Genomic DNA, 22,735 nt, shown 5'->3' with positions numbered 1-22,735 from the left:
CAATTTAGAGTCACCAGTTAACCTAACCTGCATGTCTTTGTACCCGGAGGAAACCCACGCGGACACGGGGAGAACATGCAAACTCCGCACAGAAAGGCCCTCGCCGGCCACGGGGCTCGAATCCGGACCTTCTTGCTGTGAGGCGACAGCGCTAACCACTACACCACCGTGCCGCCCTGTGTAAATATAACACATCTAAAAAAAAAAAAAGACATCTCTAATACTAGGAATGTCTGAATCAAACAACAGAGTTTTGTGGTTATTTACATAATTATTAATTTCTATATGTGAGCGTGAATGGTTGTCTGTGTCTATGTGTCAGCCCTGTGATGACCTGGCGACTTGTCCAGGGTGTACCCCGCCTTTTGCCCGTAGTCAGCTGGGATAGGCTTCAGCTTGCCTGCGACCCTGTAGAACAGGATAAAGCGGCTAGAGATAATAAGATGAGATGAGAGATAAATAAACTACATCTGAGGTGTTAAACCTCTATATTACCTAGAAAATACAGTACGTGATTTCATGTAAAGAGCAAGTTCATGTTTCTCAGCCTAATGATAATAGTTGGAATGCTGAGGATGATCGAAAATACTTTCACATTTAGTATACAATACACCATGCTATTTCAAGAAGGAATGTAATCAGGTTGCATGTGTGTGTGAGAGAGAAACTGAAGGTATAAAAGTGGGACCTGGGGTTGGTGCTATAACAGTCGACCTGGTCAGAAGCTGTATGTCGTCATAGATTTGTGAATTAACAAGCAATTAAATTTTGGAGCATAAAATTTTTAAAGTTATTTCTGGAATATTTCTTTGTTTCCATGACTATAGAATTATACCTTTTTGCTGGAACCCTACATTAAACATCTTTCTATATTTTTTACTTATCTCATCAGTAGTATTCATCAGGATTTATACAATTGAATTAAATTGGAGGGTCTGAGTCTACACCTGTACAAGAACCCCCTCAAGTCTCCAGGTGAGTTTTTTGAGCAGTAGGACAAACACCTTTTAGTCTTAAAATTATCTGTCAGATGAACTGTTTCTTTACTTATAATTAAGCCTAGTCAGTTTTTTTTTCCACCCATGCAACTTTACATCATTATGCAAATGTTGAGTACAGGCCAGTTTGAGCAAAGCAACACCTGACAAAGAGAAAAATCCCTGTACTCACATGCTTGATATAAGTGCAATATACACATTAGTGCTGAATGTGTAAAGTTCACAAGAGACAGTTCCGATGCTGTAAACATAAGTGACTCAGGAGCTCAGATTCAAGACTCAGGAGCTCAGATTGCAGTTACTGACTTTGTATGAGAGACATTCAAATCTTGCAGTCTTTGTTTATACAGTGGTGCTTGAAAGTTTGTGAACCCTTTAGAATTTTCTATATTTCTGCATAAATATGACCTAAAACATCATCAGATTTTCACACAAGTCCTAAAAGTAGATAAAGAGAACCCAGTTAAACAAATGAGACACAAATATTTACTTGGTCATTTATTTATTGAGGAAAATGATCCAATATTACATATCTGTGAGTGGCAAAAGTATGTGAACCTCTAGGATTAGCAGTTAATTTGAAGGTGAAATTAGAGTCAAGTGTTTTCAATCAATGGGATGACAATCAGGTGTGAGTGGGCACCCTGTTTTATTTAAAGAACAGGGATCTATCAAAATCTGATATTCACAACACGTTTGTGGAAGTGTATCATGTCACAAACAAAGGAGATTTCTGAGGACCTCAGCAAAAGCGTCGTTGATGAGTATCAGCCTGGAAAAGGTTAAAAAAACATCTCTAAAGAGTTTGGGCGCCACCAATCCACAGTCAGACAGATTGTGTACAAAGGGAGGAAATTCAAGACCATTGTTACCCTCCCCAGGAGTGGTTGACCAACAAAAATCACGCCAAGAGCAAGGTGTGTAATAGTCAGCGAGGTCACAATGGACCCCAGGGTAACCTCTAAGTTACTGAAGGCCTCTCTCACATTGGCTAATGGTAATGTTCATGAGTCCACCATCAGGAGAACACTGAACAACAATGGTGTGCATGGCAGGGTTGCAAGGAGAAAGCCACTGCTCTCCAAAAAGAATGTTGCTGCTCGTCTGCAGTTTGCTAAAGATCATGTGGAGAAGCCAGAAGGTTATTGGAAAAAGGTTTCATGGATGGATGAGACCAAAATAGAACATTTTGGTTCAAATGAGAATTGTTATGTTTAGAGAAAGAAAAACACCGCATTCCAGCATAAGAACCTCATCCCATTTGTGAAACATGGTGGTGGTAGTATCATGGTTTGGGCCTGTTTTGCTGCATCTGGGCCAGGATGGCTTGCCATCATTGATGGAACAATGAATTCTGAATTTTACCAGCGAATTCTAAAGGAAAATGTCAGGACATCTGTCCATGAACTGAATATCAAGAGAAGGTGGGTCATGCAGCAAGACAATGACCCTAAGCACACAAGTTGTTCTCCCAAAGAATGGTTAAATAAGAACAAAAGTTAATGTTTTGGAATGGCCAAGTCAAAGTCCTGACCTTCATCCAATCGAAATGTTGTGGAAGGACCTGAAGCGAGCAGTTCATGTGAGGAAACCCACCAACATCCCAGAGTTGAAGCTGTTCTGTATTGAGGAATGGGCTAAAATTCCTCCAAGCCGGTGTGCAGAGCTGATCAACAGTTACTGAAAATGTTTAGTTGCAGTTATTACTGCACAAGGGGGTCACACCAGATAATGTAAGCAAAGGTTCACATATTTTTGCCACTCACAGATATGTAATATTGGATCATTTTCCTCAATAAATAAATGACCAAGTATAATATTTTTGCTTCATTTGTTTAACTGGGTTCTCTTTATCTCCTTTTAGGACTTGTGTGAAAATCTGATGATGTTTTAGGTCATATTTAATGCAGAAACATAGAAAATTCTCAAGGGTTCACAAACTTTCAAGCACCACTGTAGTTATCTCGGTATTGAGCTCTGTCTTAAGCGGCCACTTACATTCCCTCAGTTTACTTGGGTATCTTCACTGTCTTATATGTACATTGAATATCCTGAGCAGGAGCTCAGATTGTAGTTGCTAAAATTGTAATTATTTATTGATATGAGGTGTTTTGTGGTCAGTGTACTACACTGTAGTGTGTCATGTGGTAATGGTTTATATGACAATGCAACTTTCATATGACCATATATCAGTTGTAATTATGTTCTACGCATATACCTGCAACTCTGACAGTATCATTTTCAGTGACAAATAAAATTGTTTTGAAAGTTCCTAATTTTAAAAAATATTTTTGATATGGTAATTTTCTTTAAGACATTTCATTTATAACATGTCTCTGACAGCTCAATGCATTTCCAAGCATTTAAAAACTGCAAAGCTTCCAGGGCCCTCTGGCAGCCCCCAGACACCCAGCCTTACTGGTTTGACAACACCCCCCCTCCCATTTTCGGGGCTCCGCCCCTATAAAATAATTTCACTTTCAGCTTAGAGTAAATCATGCTCTTCCAAGAAAGAGTGTCATCAGGTTACGTGCGTGTGTCTGTGACAGAAACTGAAAGTATAAAAGTCGGACTTGGGGAAGCTGCTCAAACAGTCAACCCGGTCAGAAGGTGTGAGTCTGTCTTTACAGATTTGTGAATTAACAAACAAATTAAGGCTCACTCACAACCCGCCGTAAGTATTTTGGGCATGCATGAGTTGCAGGGTTTGGTAGCTTGCAGCCGTGCTGCAGGGTCGTGGTGAACCCAGGGAAAAGTTTGGGGGAGGAGTACGGGCAAAGTACTTGTCAAGTACAGGTTGCACCCCTGACTTCCTCAAGGCATGGGAAAAATTGCGCCGTTAGCCCGTGGAGAGCGTATATCTGATGCACGTGATCAGTGTGTGTTCAATGAGTGTGGAGTGCGTGTGACTTGCATTTTACCAGTTTCCTGCACTACGAGTATGGGCCGCACTTGTGAAGCATGTGTGACGCATGTGATTAGCATCTTACAATCACTCATAACTTGCATGTGACGCAAGCCAGGAGTGGGTATAAAACCAGCGTGTCTGCAGCATTCTGCATCTGTCTTTCGACTAAAGAACATTGGATATTTTGTGGGAAAAATTTAAAAATTTTCAGTTTAAAAGTTTAGAAAATGAGACCCAAGAAGAAGGAAGCAAAAGTGAAGTAACCCAGCCTGAAACAGCAGAGGGGGAGGAGGAGGAAGAATTTGATGATGATGGTAGCAGCACCGGTGAGCCCTGCACGGACAGGGAGAAGTATATCTTCAAGCCGGCAGAAGGCACAGCACCCTGCCAGAGGGATTTTCACAGGTAAATACTAATTAAACCTCTTGCACTGTAATACACATGCTTTAAACATTCATTTCGGTATCTATATGCTTATGTAATTAATATTATATATGCTGAATTTCATGTATGTTTCAGCTAACGACACCCAGAAGTGAGGACATTGCAGTCCCATCATCGCTGTCAGGCCATTGTGCCATGCTCAGTGATGAGGACAAGGACATCCTGACACCCCGTCCCACCACTCAGCAGGAGTAGGAGCAGGACAGCAGCTCGGAGTCAAAGTGTGTTTCAGTGCTCAAACTGTTGGGCTATTTAGTTGGGATTTTTTACAATATAATAAAATACATTATTCCCTTATACTCATGTTTTATTAATTGACGTTTGCATGGTAAATTAACATATACTCAAATAAAAACAGCAAATGAGGTGGTCTTCTTTCCTTCTACAATGCTACACGCTACATGATTGGTTCCTTGGTTCCTCCCCCAATATATATACCCAGAGTCTTTCCTCTCGTGTCGCATGCAGGTCGCGTGCACTGTTTGCACGCCACACATACAGGAAGAAAGTGAGATGTACTTCTGTCTTGCGTGCCGCACAAATAGCAAGTGTGGAATACTTGTGTAGTACTTCTGAGGCACGTCACTCGTACAATGACCGTGCGTCACTCGTGTGTCTTACTGTCATCACAAAAAGCCCCTACTAGCCGTGCTGCTGACTTGGTTCAGGCGTACAAAAGGAGTACGGTTCACGTACGTAAAGTATGCATTCTTGATTTTTCGCAACACCCATAGAATTTGTATGTGCAGGACCAAAAGTCTCCACGGTCAGTCTGCGACCTTCTACGGCACTGAACACACACAAGTGTCGTGCAAGTCTCAAGCACGGGTTTGCCAAATTTTTTACCGTAGACCACCCATAGTAGCACGTACGGCGGGTTGTGAGTGAGCCTTTAAAATTTTGCAGCATAATATTTTTTGGAATATTTCTTTGTTTGGATGACTGCATATATAGAATTATTACTTTTTTTGATGGAACCCTACATGAAACATCTGTCTATATTTTCTACTTTTCTCATCAGTATTGTTTATCTGGATTCATTAAATTGAATAAAATGGGAGCGTTCTTTTCCAAACAGGAGCCTTCTCCCCCTCCGTCTCCAGGTGAGTTTTTTTTTTTTAACAGTAGGACAAACACCTCTTAGTCTTATAATATCTGTCAGATTAACTGTTTCTTACAATTAAGCCTTGAGATTTTGTTGACTTTTTTTTAATTATGGGAGTTAATCTACAAGGAAGTGTGCAATTCACAAGTAATTGATGTGGCTTGACTAAAATCATGGATCACAGCGTAGAATTAACATTATTGGGAGAGGTTTAAAACCACACCCTCCTGCAGTGATCATTTCTCATGCATTCTAGACACAATTTCTGGGATAGAAACTATCCATTCATAATAACAAATGAAAAAAATTAAATGAGATCCTTGTGTTAAAAGTACAATCATAAAGTGCATGAATCTAACAGTCAGGTCCCCTTTTTTAACATTGCCTCTGTATCTCATGGAAATATACTGAACACTTTTGTATTTTCATTGATTTAGAAACATACAAGTTTGCTATATTTCATACATAAGTACAAAACTGTAACTTGGGTAACTATTATTCTAATTTTTTAAAAAGAATTCGATAAGCCATGGAGGACGATGCCTTGGGGGTAAGTTGCATTACCATCCATAAAAGAAATATCTATAGCCATTTGATCATAAGCCTTTGTTTCATTTCACTCTGAGCATTTATGCACTTGTTCTTATTTCAGCCTTAAAATCTATCAATTGTTGACAGAAACTGAAACATTTATGCTCACATTTCAGTTTGACTTTCTGATTTTGACTACTGGCTATTATTTTAAAAAGGTTCTTCTTCAAATCACTAAACACCAGGAAATGAAATAGTAGGATGCTAGCTTCCTTTTTTTCCCCTTTTGTTTTATGTGATAGGAAAAATGACTTGGAAAAGAAACTCAGGGATTTCAGGCTCAACCAACCAAACATTCAGTTTGTCAGGATTCTGCTTGTTGGTGACACTGGAGCTGGAACGTCCAGCTTTATCAACTCAGTCAACAATGCTTTCCAAAAACGAATCACCTCTGGTGCTCTAGTTAACACAGCAGTACGTGGAAAAAGTTTTACAAAAACTGTAAGTACTGCAGAATTTTTAGTTGACAATTTACTAAGTATATCACCCCTGATTATATCTCCTTTTTCTGTCTTTCCGGCATCAAATTTAAATATATATTTTTTTCAAAGTTCCTTTTGAAGTGATTCTTCACAGAAAGAGTCTTTTGTCCAAAAAAAAAAATCTAAACACTGCTTTATATTCATGCCACGCCTTCGCACGCTTGAGCGCCTCGCACGTGCTCATGGGACAGTGGATCATTGCAAACACCTGTTGCTGATTGGAGCACAATCGGCACGCGCGCTTAAAATTGCTGGCTGCTCAAACACTTTACGAAGTATTGCTTTGTCATGTTTGTTTCTTGGCACGCTTCTGACTCCGTTTATATGACCCTGGATTTATGGCTCTGCTTTCTGTTCATGCTTCTGTTTGCTTTCGGTTTTGTTTGTTTCAGTTCGTTTCTCTAACCTTGCTTCACAATTGTAAATATTGCACCTGTAATAAAGACCTCCCTGCACTCGCGTCCGTCTCTCCGCTACATTCGCGACAGTTCACCTCAAGTCTATAGTTTATTCTATTGTCCCTTTGTATCAACTAGTTTGGAGTTCATCTGTCTCTATCGGCTTTGCATTTTTATTTTATTTTTTGCCATTTCTCTCCCTCCTTCCCAAGTCTCCTAAATTAGATGAAGAATGTTAGAAGACAGCAATTTTAGGTCATCCCACAGATTTTCATTTGAATTCTGGATTTTGACTCAACCATTCCAGAACACAAAGCTTCTTTTAATTCAAGCAATTCTTTGTAGGTTTTGCCCCATGTGTTGGCTGACTGTCCTTTTGACACATACATTTCTGCCCTAGACACACATTTCTGGCGAACTGGAACAGGTTCTCCTCAGGAATCTGCTTGTGTGGCTATATCCATTTTTGCTCTTGATGGCAAAAATATTTTCATTTCCTCCTGCTGAAAGGCAAATCTGTCTATGGGAATTGATGGGAACTTTGTTTTTGTTGCTGGTGACTAATGGAAAAAAAGATCAAACACAAGGGAATACAAGAACATATTATACGATATAATGCCTTTGTATTTGTCTTACAGTACGAAACCCATTACATTGAAGGAGAGGATGGTTCACTTTTGCCTTTTGCCTTTAATGATGTCATGGGATTTCAAGCAAATGAAGCTGGTGCGCTTTCAGTGGACCTCATCAGAGCCTTAAGGGGTGTTCTTCCAGAAGGATACAATGTGAGAAAATTAGAAATTTAATTGCTAAAGGAGAAAGAATAGACAATTAATTATATCATTGATAATACATTGCATTTTGAACCACTGATGAAGTAGCTGATTTCAGAAATTTTGCATATCATTAAGTGATCTATAAGACCCCCCGTACACATTCAGTTTCAGAAGGCATCATCCTGCTGTGTGCAGGACTCTTGCTACAGAAGCAACCCCAGTCTTGAGGAACAAACCTTCTGCGTGGTCAACATTATTGCAGCAGACAAAGTATCCATGATGAACGATTCAGTTATTAATAAGATGAAAAATATCCGTGAAGCAGCTGCAGAATTGAGTAAGGCTAATTGTTAGAGACTATAATTTTCCCTTAGTTGAAGAAAAATTTTCATGATAAAATGTTTTTCACAGAGCACAGAAGTACGTAAATCATAATGCTCAGTCAAATTATGGCCGAGTTCTCAAGCCAGGGAACAACTTGTGTTTAAGTCTGTCAGTGATATTCAGAGTTGGCAACATTTACAGCAATATTTAGAGTGGGACCTTATCTGTGCACCTACTTAAGTTGAGAAACATGGGTTATAGTGGTGGAGGCATGATTATCATTAAAATTGTGGTTTGATTTATGACAATTTGACAATATGGCTTCCACCTACATTATGCATTATTCAGTGCATTCTTCTGTTTACAGCTTACTATGTTAATTCATTAATGTATTTTTTAAAAAATGGTTCTTGACAGAAGCAATGTCTCAGATTAAGAAAAAAAACATAACTTCTGAAACATTTGTAGTTACAGTACATCTGAAGTCCGAATATCAGTGTGCACAATTCTTATTAAATCCTTGCCAAATATTCTTAACTCTAAATACAACCCTCGGTGCAAATTGCAACACTGACTCTTAAGTTTGCATAGAAACTTTCTTATATTGCATGGATTGATTGTGAATAATTTATTCTATCATCCAGAATTGCCTCAAGTAATCATCATGACAAGACCAGATTTAGCATGCCCACTGGTTAAAGGTGATGTAAGGAAGGTCTACACCAGCAAGAAGATCAAAGAGAAGGTAATTATTTGGTTATATACATGCAGATTATAAATTAAGTTAAAAAAAACTGTGATCAAGTGGAAAAACTGAGTGAAAAATCATAGAAAGCCTTCACTGGCCTTTTCTTTTTTTTTTTTTCTTTGATTCAGTTGATCCATGTTTTTATTTTTTCCAGATGGAAATGTGTAGTCATCTGCTGGGAATTCCAATGAGTCACATTTTCCCTGTGAAAAACTACCATGAGGAGATGGACACAGACGATGACATTGATGCCCTGATTTTCAAGGCACTTGATCAGATTGTGAACATTGCCTGTGACGCGCTAAAGAAAAAATCCTCTAACTCTGGTGACAAACCTAAGTAGGGATTCAGAACCCAATACCTCAAGTACATGAAAAACACATTATGCATATGATTTATAATTGAAGACGGTTAACAAATATGCATTCGTAATGTAAATGTAATGTAATATTCTGTCTTTATGAAGTACATTAGTTTGTCACTTTAGTTACAGTTACAATAAGACAATGATTTCATTAATTTTCAGAGTTAATACACCTTAAATGTAACTAGGAGAAAGATGAAGTTATTGTGATAAACTAAGACAATTCCCAGGACGTCTCACATATCAGTCTCAGTCATGTATACTCACTCAGTCCTCAGATTTTAAAATGAGCACATTAGCTAAGGTTTTTGGCTTTTTATCTGTCTTTGATTTGAAAATGTGCTTTTTTTGTACTGTGATCATTAATTACACTAAAAATATTTCTTGTGCATTTTTTTATAAGAACTTTTCTGCAGCACAAAACGAACACACAGGAAACAGGCAGACTTGGTGTGCAGATGCAGATTCAAGACTGCAGGCATGTTCCAAACAGAAAACTTGCAGAAACACACTGAGTTTAATATAACAGAAGACTAGCAACAAAGTTAAACTGGGCAATGAGAACAAAAAAAGATCTACTTGACAAAAACAAACAAACAAAAAAAAAATAGAGATACTTCTTTACCACAGACACACTAGATTCCAGAATCAATGTCAATTCCTCACTCCAAGCGAGTACCTAATAAAACTTGTATTGATGGTTCAGTTTTGACAATCGATCCTTATATATATATATATATATATATATATATATATATATATATATATATATCAGTGGCAGCTGGTAGTCTTTCAAACGGGAGGCTGGTCGGTTACGATATTTCCAGATTTTAAAAGAAAAAAGAAAAAACACATCAATTTTGCCCATACTCTTGCCTCTGATCTGGCTGATTGTTGGCAGGGTCACAAACTGTGAAATAACAGGTTCTTTTGGCCCATTAGCCTACTGTCCAATATACATGATGGTGGTGTTGGGGGGGTATATTTTAACATTTTATATTTTAAAATTGTGGCATGTTGTTTAAAAATTGATTATTGAAAGCAGCTCTTTGTCAGGAACCTCAGCAGTAACAGCAGAGTGTTCTGGAATAGGCACAAGCACTGACCTTGGGGAGCCAAACATAGAGCTGGGTGCCACACATTTCATTCAATGACACTTTCCCTATATTTTACTTATTTTGACTGAGAAATGTTTTATTGACAATTTTGATAACCCTTCACTTTTAATCCAGGTCTGTAGTGTGAAATGTTCTCGGCTATGTTTTTGTTTAAAATTGTTTTCCAAATTGTAGCTGTGTTTAATTTATATCCAGAAATATATATATATATATATTCCAATATAATATACTCCGCATAAACATTTTAAATAGATTCTATATTTTTGGTCCATCCATGACATATTACTAAAGTAGCCTATTTACTGTTGTTGATGTGGGTCACTTGCTGTTAGCCAATTCACTTTCTCATACCAGGAGAGCTGAAAGGAACAAGTATTATTCCCTACCTTTTTCACCAAGTCAATTTGAGGCGTTGGTCTACCCTGCTCTTTAATTTTAATTTTTTCCTCGAAAGGAAGACTGGCAAATGGCTTCGCCAAAATTAAATCAACAATGCTCGGCATCCGTGCGCAGCTTTCTTGCTAGCTGACTAGCCCCCTCAAGTTCAAGTTCAGTCACTCAAATAAATGAAATTTCTGGAACTAAGATAGCAAACTTGACAACACTATATTTACACTTTATTTACAATGAAAATATATACAAACTAAAAAAGCTGGTAGAAACCGTATGTAATGAATGAAATCGAAATGTAAGCTGATCTCTTACAATACACCACAGCACTTGCGAATTCGCATGGGACTGAACTGAAATTCACCGCTGCCTGTCTATATTTGAAACGAGCTGTCAATCAAAGAAAATATCCGGCCGCTTTCACCAATCACCAGTCTCCTCGCGGAAAGCTTTGCCATGTCCCTCCCACTGTGAGGCTGGGAGTCTGTGGGTGGGTGTTTTCGCAGTATTTGTCCAATAATCGTCTTGCATTTTGAGAATGAAAAGCGCTTAGCTCCCAAATGCCATTGAAGTCCACTGAGGCTGGGAGTCCGTGGGAGTCTGTGGGCGGGTGTTTTCGCAGTATTTGTCCAATCATCATCTTGCATTTTAAGATTGAAAAACGCATAGCTCCCAAATACCATTGAAGTCCACTGAGGCTGGGCTGCATCGCGCTGTCACGAGGGGGAAAAACTCACGCACACATTAGGCGAACTGGGGAAAGTTATAATGGAATGATTTCGCACTGTAGTTGGGTTGAGCACATATATTTCTATGATTCTGGATCTGAAATAGCAATGTTAGAAGGTCGGCTATAACATAAGCCTAGCGCAATTCATCCTACACGATGTTCGTCATTTTTAGAGGAGGCTGAGCCTCCCTCGTTGTTTTAGAGCAATCTCCCGTGAGATATATATATATATATATATATATATATATATATATATACAGTGCTAAGCGTAAATGAGTACACCCCCTTTGAAAAGTAACATTTTTAACAATATCTCAATGAACACAAACAATTTCCAAAATGTTGACAAGACAAAGTTTAATATAACATCTGTTTAACTTATAATGTGAAAGTAAGGTTAATAATATAAACTTAGATTACACATTTTTCAGTTTTACTCAAATTAGGGTGGTGCAAAAATGAGTACACCCCACAACAAAAACGACTACATCTAGTACTTTGTATGGCCTCCATGATTCTTAATGACAGTACCAAGTCTTCTAGGCATGGAATGAACAAGTTGGTAACATTTTGCAACATCAATCTTTTTCCATTCTTCAACAATGACCTCTTTTAGTGACTGGATGGAGAGTGATGCTCAACTTGTCTCTTCAGAATTCCCCAAAGAACATAATTTCTTTACACCACAAAGGTGAAGGCTACAAGAAGATCAGCAAAACTTTACTTATGAGTCAGAATACTGTAGCAAAAGTGGTGCAAAAATTTAAGAAAGATGGAACTGCAACCATCTCACAGAGATGTCCAGGTCATCCATGGAAGTTAACACCTCGACAGGAGCGTCTTCTGATGAGAAGGGTTGAAGAAAATCGGCATGCAAGTTCACTGCAGTTATCTAAAGAAGTAGAAAGCCAAACTGGGGTGACTATTTCCTGTGACACAATACGGCGTACACTGCAGAGGAATGGCATGCATAGATGTTGTCCACAAAAGAAGCTCTCCTAAAGCCCAGGCACAAAAAAGCCCGCCTAAAGTTTGCCAGGGCCCATGCTGACAAAGATGAAGACTACTGGGACTCTATACTCTGGAGTGATGAGACCAAGATAAATGTTTTTGGAACTGATGGCTTCAAAACTGTATGGCATCGCAAAGGTGAGGAATACAAAGAAAAATGCATGGTGCCTACAGTGAAACATGGTAGTGGCAGTGTCCTTATGTGGGGCTGCATGAGTGCTGCTGGTGTCGGGGAGCTGCAGTTCACTGATGGCATCATGAATTCACAGATGTATTGCTCTATACTGAAAGAGAAGATGCTACCATCACTCCGTGCCCTTGGTTGTTGTGCACTTTTCCAACATGACTAAACACACATCTAAGGCCACTGTTGGATTTCTGAAGAAGAACAGGGTGAAAGTGATTTGGTGGCCAAGTACAGTATGTCTCCTGATCTGAACCCAATCGAACACCTATGGGGAATTCTGAAGAGACAAGTTGAGCATCACTCTCCATCCAGCATCCAGTCACTAAAAGAGGTCATTGTTGAAGAATGGAAAAAGATCGATGCTGCAAAATGTCGCCAACTTGTTCATTCCATGCCTAGAAGACTTGGTGCTGTCATTAAAAATCATGGAAGCCATACAAAGTACTAGATGTAGTAGTTTTTGTTGTGGGGTGTACTCATTTTTGCACCACCCTAATCTGAGTGAAACTGAAAAAATGTGTAATCTAAGTTATATTATTAACCTTACTTTCACGTTATAAGTTAAACAAATATTATATTAAACTTTGTCTTGTCAACATTTTGGAAATTGTTTGTGTTCATTGAGATATTGTTTAAAATGTTACTTTTCAAAGGGGGTGTACTCATTTACGCTGAGCACTGTGTGTGTGTATATATATATATATATATATATATATATATATATATATATATATATAAAATATACCCAACCCCAATTCCAAAAAAGTTGGGACAAAGTACAAATTGTAAATAAAAACGGAATGCAATGATGTGGAAGTTTCAAAATTCCATATTTTATTTGGAATAGAACATATGATGACATATCAAATGTTTAAACTGAGAAAATGTATCATTTAAAGAGAAAAATTAGGTGATTTTAAATTTCATGACAACACATCTCAAAAAAGTTTGGACAAGGCCATGTTTACCACTGTGAGACATCCCCTTTTCTCTTTACAACAGTCTGTCAACGTCTGGGGACTGAGGAGACAAGTTGCTCAAGTTTAGGGATAGGAGTGTTAACCCATTCTTGTCTAATGGAGAATTCTAGTTGCTCAACTGTCTTAGGTCTTTTTTGTCGTATCTTCCGTTTTATGATGCGCCAACTGTTTTCTATGGGTGACAGATCTGGACTGCAGGCTGAGCCTTGGCCCAGAGAAGACATCTGCACTTCTGGATCATGTTTAGATACGGTTTCTTCTTTGAAATATAGAGTTTTAGTTGGCAATGGCGGATGGCACGGTGAATTGTGTTCACAGATAATGTTCTCTGGAAATATTCCTGAGCCCATTTTGTGATTTCCAATAAAGAAGCATGCCTGTATGTGATGCAGTGCCGTCTAAGGGCCCGAAGATCACGGGCACCCAGTATGGTTTTCCGGCCTTGACCCTTACGCACAGAGATTCTTCCAGATTCTCTGAATATTTTGATGATATTATGCACTGTGGATGATGATATATGTTCAAACTCTTTGCAATTTTACACTGTCGAACTCCTTTCTGATATTGCTCCACTATTTGTCGGCGCATAATTAGGGATTGGTGATCCTCTTCCCATCTTTACTTCTGAGAGCTGCTGCCACTCCAAGATGCTCTTTTTATACTCAGTCATGTTAATGACCTATTGCCAATTGACCTAATGAGTTGCAATTTGGTCCTCCAGCTGTTCCTTTTTTGTACCTTTAACTTTTCCAGCCTCTTATTGCCCCTGTCCCAACTTTTTTGAGATGTGTTGCTGTCATGAAATTTCAAATGAGCCGATATTTGGCATGAAATTTCAAAATGTCTCACTTTCGACATTTGATATGTTGTCTATGTTCTATTGTGAATACATTATCAGTTTTTGAGATTTGTAAATTATTGCATTCCATTTTTATTTACAATTTGTACTTTGTCCCAACTTTTTTGGAATCAGAGTTGTTTATTTATATACATATATATTTTTTTTTTATTATCAAAAAAATTCAAAAATGAGTTTGATTTGAGACATACTCCAGGACCATGTTTATGAAATACTTGTTTAAATCAGTTTCATTTGACTCTTATGTCTCTGTGAGTTGATGTTTAGTTTCCCTTTTGAACTCAAATGCTTACTGAGGAAAACAGCATAAAACTTTCAAAATTTTCTTGAAAAAAATCAAACTTACCTGGTGAGGAAGGAGTTTGTGTGGATTGTTTATTTCCCATCTCTGTATAATGCAGGCAATACGTCACACAGGGAAAGTATGTCATACATACATACATACATACATACATACATACATACATACATACTAATGCGCTGCAGGTGTAACTTGTTACTTACTGGAGACTGACAGCATGGCAGTGAGGTGTGTGTGGTTTTTATATTTTTTATTTTTTTTATTGATTGGTCAATATATTGATCAAACAATTTGTGAAAAAATAAATTAAGGTAATGTGGCAGCAGGGGCGTGGCCAAGCATCGGTCTGTGAATGGAGGGCAGAGTCAGGGAAGGTGAGTGGTGGAATCATTGCACCTGATGGGAATTAACCTGTTTGTGTGTCTTCCCCAGTGACCACGCCCTTTAAAAGGAGAGAGAGAGCAGAGAAAGGGAGCTCTCTCCCCAACTAGAACACTTGTGTGTGCATGTGTGTGGCTGGGAGAGTGTGAAAAGCTAAAAAAATAAAAAGAGTTTTTGAGAACTCAGTTCTGGCCTGCCGTGCTTCTGTGCTCCACCCACCTGGTCAGATACAACAGTGGTGCTGAAACCCGGGAAGGAGTGCAGAAGGGAACGGCCACATGGAGTCCTCCCCCTTCAAGGACCTGGTCCATGCCCTTACCACGACCCAACAGAGCCAGCACCAGGCGCTGATCGCCCTCCAGAAGGAGCAGGAACAACAGTTCGAAGCCCTGGTGCTGGAGCAACAGGAAGATCGCCAGGAGTTCCGGCACCTGCTCGTGTCAGCAGGGTCCCCGATCACCACCACCGTGGACCCTCCCCACCTCACCCTAACGAAGATGGGTCCGCATGACGATCCCGAAGCCTTCCTCGCTCTTTTTGAGCAGGCAGCAGAGGCGTGGCGTTGGCCGGTGGAACAGCGCGCGGCATGCCTCCTTCTCCTGCTAACGGGTGAGGCGCAGCTGGCCGCGCTACAGCTCCCTGCCGACAGCCGGCTGGTCTACGCAGACCTCCGCAGGACCATCCTCCAACGCGTGGGTCGCACCCCGGAACAGCAACAGCAGCGCTTCCGCGCGCTGTGCCTGGAGGAGGTCGGCCAGCCGTTCGCATTTGGCCAGCAACTCCAGGATGCCTGCTGGCGGTGGCTGAGGGCCAACAACTGCGACGCTGAGGGAATCATCAATCTGGTGGCGCTGGAACAATTCGTCGCCCGACTTCCGGCAGGAACAGCGGAGTGGGTCCAGTGCCATCGCCCGGCATCGCTGGATCAGGCCATCGAGCTGGTGGAGGACCATATGGTGGCCGTTCTGATGGCAGGACAGCATGTCTCCCCTCTCTTCTCTCTCTCCCTCTCCCTCTGTTCCTTGTCCTCGCCCCATTCCCCCACCGCGGAGGCAGAGGCCGGCTCCACCCCAGCCGGCCCGCCACACCCGTGGTGCCCTACCGTTTCCTACTTCCTTGTCTCTGTCTCCCCCCCCCAGGTGAGTGATCTCCGGAAGACCTGTGCAGGGAGAGAGCCTGGGCCGGTATGCTGGTGCTGCGGGGAACCAGGGCACCTCCAGCATCAGTGCTCGGCGATGGAGGTGGGCACAGTGGTTTGGATCCCCGACACTCCAGGGACCGCCCTTGATCGGGCCGGAGCATATCGCAGACCGCTGAGTATCCAAGGGGATACGTATCAGGCTTTGGTGGACTCCGGTTGTAATCAGACCTCAATCCACCAAAGCCTGGTGCAAGACAAGGCATTGGGAAGAGCACAATTGGTGAAGGTGTTGTGTGTGCATGGGGATGTTCACAACTACCCTTTATTGTTGGTCCACATTCTATTTTGAGGGGAAAAATTTAGAGTAAAAGCGGCGGTTAATCCTCGCCTTACCCACTCGATAATTTTGGGGACTGATTGGCCGGGATTTCGGGAATTAATGATGCATTTAGTGAACAGTGGGGCCTGCCATAGTTCAGCGGGGGGAGGTCCCGGAGTGGCATTGGTGGGAGCAGCTGTCACAGAGCCATCTACATCACTGCATCAGAGTGAGGAGCCACAGGCTCCTCCCTCTCTCGGGGATTCCCTCGCAGATTTCCCGTTAGAGCAGTCGCGAGACAAGACTCTGCAGCATGCGTTTGACCAAGTGAGAGTAATCGATGGTCAAACTCTCCAGCCAAATGCCACCCCATCCTTCCCCTATTTTTCCTTTTTTTTAATTGATGTTTTGGTCAGACAAATACTAAGAAATACATAAATCCAAAAAACAAAAACACAACACCCTAGGAAGTCTACATCATATACACAAACTGTACCTGAACCATAAAAAGCATTATGCAGAAGTAGGTAATATCATTCATTCATGTCCTGCAATTGAGCTAGAAAAGGGCCCCATACTTCGTTGAATATATCTTCCCTCCCTGCCACTTTATAGGTGACCCACTCATAGCTTGCCATTGAGATCAAATGATCTGAACCCAACATCTCCCATCACATCCTCGAGAACATGAATACCAGACCTAATCCATTTATCCCAAAAGAAACTCTTCTTTTCTATTAACAGTTTCTTGTTGTGCCATATGGAGGATCTACTTGATAAATATGGATTGGTTTTTGTTATTTGATGTGCAATTTTCCACGACTCTCTGGCAAATGCCAGTACCGGGTCTTGGGAGGGGACCGGCCTATCAGTCTGTGAAAGAAAGACCTCCACCGAAAAAGGATACACTAGCTGCTCTTCTATCCTGACCCAGAAAGGGATCCTTGTGGGGGGTAAGTGAATTTTAGATAGCTGAGATAAAGAGAATGACAAATGATACCAGTCAATCCATAATAGTGCTAATCTCCCCTTGTCTTTAGCGGCACATAACTTGGTCTTTCCCCTATTTTTCCATTATTAAGGATAGATTATACTGAGTGACGCAGGACACTCAGACTAAGGAACAAATAACACAGCTTTTAATCCCGAAGAGCTGCCGGGAATTTATATTCCAGGCGGCTCACTTTAATCCCATGGCTGGACACTTGGGGCAGGATAAGACACTAGCCCGAATAATGGCCCGGTTCTATTGGCCAGGGATTCGCGGCAATGTCCGTACCGTAGGTGGTGTACGGCGTGCCGCAAATGCCAGTTAGTAAATCCCGCGGCCATTCCAAAAGCGCCTTTGCGCCATCTGCCATTAATTGAGACCCCATTTGAAAGAATTGGGATGGATCTCGTTGGGCCATTAGATCGGTCAACACGAGGATATCGCTTTATTTTAGTTCTGGTGGACTATGCAACGCGATATCCGGAAGCAGTGCCTCTTCGCAATATCTCAGCACATATTATTGCAGAAGCACTCTTCTGCATCATCTCCCGAGTCGGAATCCCCAAAGAGATTCTGACTGATCAAGGCACTACGTTTATGTCACGCACACTGCGCGAATTGTATGGGTTACTGGGAATTAAGCCTATCCGCACCAGCGTTTGTCACCCACAAATGGATGGCTTAGTCGAATGGTTTAATCGCACCCTCAAAAACATAATTAGAAAATTTGTAATCTAAGATGCACGCAACTGGGATAAATGGCTCGGGCCCCTGTTATTCGCAGTGCGAGAGGTCCCACAAGCCTCCACGGGCTTCTCCCCATTCGAATTATTATACAGGCATAAGCCGCATGGCATTCTGGATGTGCTACAGGAAAATTGGGAGGAGGGACCTTCGACCAGCAAAAACGAAATTCAATACATTATCGACCTGCGCGCCAAACTCCACACACTCATGCACCTAACCCAAGAGAATTTGCAGCAGGCCCAAGAACATCAAGTCTATCTGTACGACAGGGGCACGCACCTTAGGGAATTTACACCGGGAGATAAAGTACTTGTGTTGTTGCCCACGTCGAGCTCCAAATTGATCACCAGGTGGCAAGGACCCTTTGAGGTCACATGGCGAGTCGGGGATGTCGACACAGTGATTCTCAACCGGGGGTCTGCGGACCCCTAGTGGTCCGTGGTGTAATTGCAAGGGGTCCGTGAAAATAAAATTATCTTTAAAAAAAATAAAAATTTTGCTAATATGTGACTGAGACCTTTATCTCGCTAAACTACAGAGTTGTATAATATATAAAATATAAGATATATAAAAATATTTGCAGGAAGCTGATGTGGTAAAACTCATTAACTTGCAAGGTTCCAGTTGGCGCTCAAAATTAAGCTAATGTTACAAACAAAGCAGATGATAAGCACAGTTACACGAAGAAGAAGAAGAAGAAAAAGAAGAGACGTTTGAAATTGACAAGATGGAGAGGTGGCTCAAATTAAAAAAGAGACTGCTTGTTTCGGACGAAGCAGACTCTGGGCTATCGGAAAAGAAAAAGAAAACAGAGAGCAAAAAGAGATTGTATAAAGAAGAATACATCATGTTGGGATTTACTGCAACTGATTCGGACCCTCAGCAGCCTCTGTGTTTTTTATGTGGAGAGGTGCTTTCTAACCATGCCATGAAACCGGCACACATGCAGCGGCATCTGAGCACCAGGCATCAATCATCAGTGGGCAAGACTTTTTCACGCGAAAATTGTCCGAGTTCAAGGGGGTGCAAAATCACATGCGCGCCGCAAGTCAGACTTCAGCAACTTCCCTCCAAGCTTCTTACCAGGTAGCTTTGCTTGTCACCAAAGCTAAAAAGCCGTACATGATTGCCGAGGAGCTAATTGCACCAGCTGAACCTATCCTAGCTGAAACCATGGTGGATAAAAAAGCCGCGGATGCAATCCGGTCAGTACCGCTGTCTAACGACACTATATGCCGCAGGGTGGATGAGATGGCTGGTGACATTGTTCAGCAGGTGACCGACAAACTGAAAGGAGCGGGATCTTTTGTGCTACAGTTAGACGAGTCTACTGACGTGAATGGAGAAGCCCAGTTGATCATGTTTGCTCGTTTCAAAGATGACACAGTCAACGATATAGTTGAACACATCGTCTTCTGCAAGCCACTACCCGATAAAACCACGGGTGAGGACATTTTTAATTTGATTGTTTTTTTCACAGAGCATGAGTTGGACTGGAAGTGCTGCTCGCATGTATGCACAGACGGGGCAGCGTCTATAACAGGTCGGCACCGCGGACTTGTCTCTCGCATCAGGCAGGTAAACCCCGATATCCAAGGCATGCACTGCATAATTCACAGAGAAGCATTGGCTTCCAAACGCATGAGCCCAGAACTGGACAGTGTTTTGACAGACGCTGTGAAAGTGATTAACTTCATTAAATCACGACCTCTCAATTCAAGACTGTTCCACAAGCTGTGCGAGGAAATGGGCAGTGACCATCATCAGCTGCTGCTACATACAGACGTACGTTGGCTATCAAGGGGGAAAGCACTACAGAGACTATTTGAACTGAGAGAGCAGGTGCACGATTTCCTCTCAGAGCATGGACATCCTCTGGCTGCTCAACTTGAAGACCAGACCTGGTTGGCTCACCTGGCTTACCTCACTGATGTTTTTGGCCGTCTGAATGAGTTGAACACAAGCTTGCAAGGTAATGACAAAACTGTTCTTCAGATGTATGATAAAGTTTCAGCATTCATGAGGAAAACTGACCTCTGGTTGAGAAGGTGTGAAAAGGGGGATGTCAGTAATTTCCCTCAGCTTAACTCTTGGATAGCTGACATGAAACAGAACATGAAGCAGAACATTTTGAAAACTGTAAAAATGCACCTGGCCAAACTGACAGCTGAGTTTGAATCCTACTTCCCAGACATTGAGGACATGTGTACTAGACTTGACTGGATACGCAGGCCGTTCATGCACAGCAGCATGGATACAGCACCAGAGCAACTCCATGAGAGCCTCACTGACCTGTCTTCAGACAGTGGCTTCAGACTGAAGTTTTCAGAGACATCGCTGACACAGTTTTGGTGCTGTGTGGAGAAAGAGTACCCAGAGCTTGCAAAAGAGGCTCTCTACCAGTTGCAGCCATTTGGGCCGACATACTTGTGTGAGGTCACTTTCTCAGCTCTGACACACATAAAGACCAAACACAGGAACAGACTTCAACTGGAGAGAAGTATCATTACAGCTGTTGCCACTATTCAACCCAGGTTACAGAAACTCATGAGTGGCAGACAAGTGCAAGTGTCTCACTAACAGTTACACAGCACACCTCACTACACCACACCCAAGTGACACAAAAACAGAAGTGAGGATGCTTTGCTTTGATAACACACACACACACACACACCCCATCTGCCTCTACAGATAAAACCAAGACTTAATTACATAATTATTATATTATATTATTGCTTAATTATATATTATATTCATTGAGATTTCATACTTATGTTTGGCCAGCAACTCCGGGATGCCTGCTGGCGGTGGCTGAGGGCCAACAACCGCGACGCTGAGGGAATCATCAATCTGGTGGGGGGGGGCGGGGTCCTCAGGGTCGATCAAAAATATGCAGGGGGTCCAGGACCCCAAAAAGGTTGAGAACCACTGGACTATGAGGTGAGACGAATGGACAGGGGTGGGGCGTTACAGATTTACCACCTCAATCTACTAAAACTTTGGAACGAGGAGGTCCCCGTGGCGTTGGTGTTGGTGGTTCCGGAGAAGGCGGAGCTGGGGTCAGAGGTTCAAAAAAGACAATTGACATCGCCCACTGCTCCGGTCCCCTGTGGAGACCACCTCTCCCCGACCCAGCTCACGGAGGTTGCCCAGTTGCATACAGAATTTTCTGACGTGTTCTCGCCACTGCCTGGCCGCACCCACCTCATAGAACACCACAGTGAGACGCCCCCGGGGGTAGTAGTGCACAGCTGCCCTTACAGACTGCCCAAACACAAAAAAAAGGTGGTTCGGGAAGAACTTGAGGCCGTGCTTGAAATGGGCATCGTCAAGGAGTCCCACAGCGACTGGAGCAGCCCAGTGGTCTTGGTTCCCAAGGCCGACGGGTCGGTCCGGTTCTGTGTGGACTATAGAAAAGTCAACTCAGTGTCTTAATTTGATGCATACCCAATGCCTCGTATTGAAGAGTTGCTCGATCGACTAGGCATGGCTCTTTTTTTTTCGACACTGGATTTGACAAAGGGATATTGGCAGATCCCCTTGACGCCACTATCCTGAGAGAAAACGGCCTTTTCCATGCCATTTGGCTTACACCAGTTCGTCACACTTCCTTTTGGGCTGTTTGGGGAACCCGCTATGTTCCAGCAGCTTATGGATAGGGTCCTCCGCCCCCACGCCACCTACGCGGCCGCCTACTTGGACGACATTATTATTTACAGTAATGACTGGCCGTGGCACTTGGAACACCTAAGGGCCGTCCTTAGGTCACTGAGGCGAGCGGGTCTCACAGCCAACCCGAAGAAGTGTGCGATTGGGTGGGTGGGAGTACGGTATCTGGGTTTCCACTTGGGCAATGGGCAGGTGCGTCCCCAAATTAATAAGACAGCAGCGATTGCGGCCTGCCCGAGGCCCAAGACCAAAAAGGGGGTGAGACAGTTCCTGGGGCTGGCCGGCTACTATCGTAGGTTTATACCTAATTATTTGGACGTCACCAGCCCGCTAACTGGGGGAGTCGGCTACAGGCCGGACGGCGCCCCAGCCTGAGTCGGGCTGTGGAGGTATGTGGCAGCGGGGGCATGGCCAAGTGTCGGTCTGTGAATGGAGGGTGGAGTCAGGGAAGGTAAGTGGTGGAATCATTGCACCTGATGGGAATTAACCTGTGTTTATGTGTCTTCCCCAGTGACCGCACCCTTTAAAAGGAGAGAGAGAGCAGAGAAAGGGAGTTCTCTCCCCAACCAGAACACTTGTGTGTGTGTGTGTGTGTGTGTGTGTGTGTGTGTGGCTGGGAGAGTGTGAAAAGCTAAAAAAAAAAAAAAAAAGAGTTTTTGAGAACTCAGTTCTGGCCTGCCGTGCTTCTGTGCTCCACCCACCTGGTCAGAAACAACAGGTAACTATCCATTACTCACCTTTGCACTATATATTACATCAATAGAAAATTTAAA

At 42.2% G+C, this 22,735-nt stretch overlaps 2 protein-coding genes across 2 annotated transcripts; both read left to right on the top strand.

The window, feature by feature from the left end:
* Positions 1 to 5,374: 5,374 nt before the first annotated feature.
* Positions 5,375 to 9,201, top strand: LOC132866639 (interferon-induced protein 44-like). Its single transcript, XM_060899429.1, has 7 exons — positions 5,375 to 5,453; positions 5,972 to 6,005; positions 6,289 to 6,487; positions 7,565 to 7,711; positions 7,868 to 8,039; positions 8,671 to 8,771; positions 8,929 to 9,201. The coding sequence occupies exons 1-7, from the start codon at positions 5,405 to 5,407 to the stop codon at positions 9,115 to 9,117; spliced, it is 891 nt and encodes a 296-aa protein (XP_060755412.1). The 5' UTR covers positions 5,375 to 5,404; the 3' UTR covers positions 9,118 to 9,201.
* A 10,258-nt stretch (positions 9,202 to 19,459) lies between these two features.
* Positions 19,460 to 20,926, top strand: LOC132866638 (SCAN domain-containing protein 3-like). The gene has a single exon (XM_060899428.1). The coding sequence runs from the start codon at positions 19,467 to 19,469 to the stop codon at positions 20,871 to 20,873; it is 1,407 nt and encodes a 468-aa protein (XP_060755411.1). The 5' UTR covers positions 19,460 to 19,466; the 3' UTR covers positions 20,874 to 20,926.
* The last annotated feature ends 1,809 nt before the right edge of the window (positions 20,927 to 22,735 follow it).

The sequence above is a fragment of the Neoarius graeffei genome, chromosome 18 (genome assembly GCF_027579695.1).
Source record: "Neoarius graeffei isolate fNeoGra1 chromosome 18, fNeoGra1.pri, whole genome shotgun sequence".
NCBI classification, from domain to species: domain Eukaryota; kingdom Metazoa; phylum Chordata; class Actinopteri; order Siluriformes; family Ariidae; genus Neoarius; species Neoarius graeffei.
The sequence above is the reverse complement of the archived record's forward strand: the minus strand, read 5'-3'. Positions and strand labels throughout refer to the sequence as shown.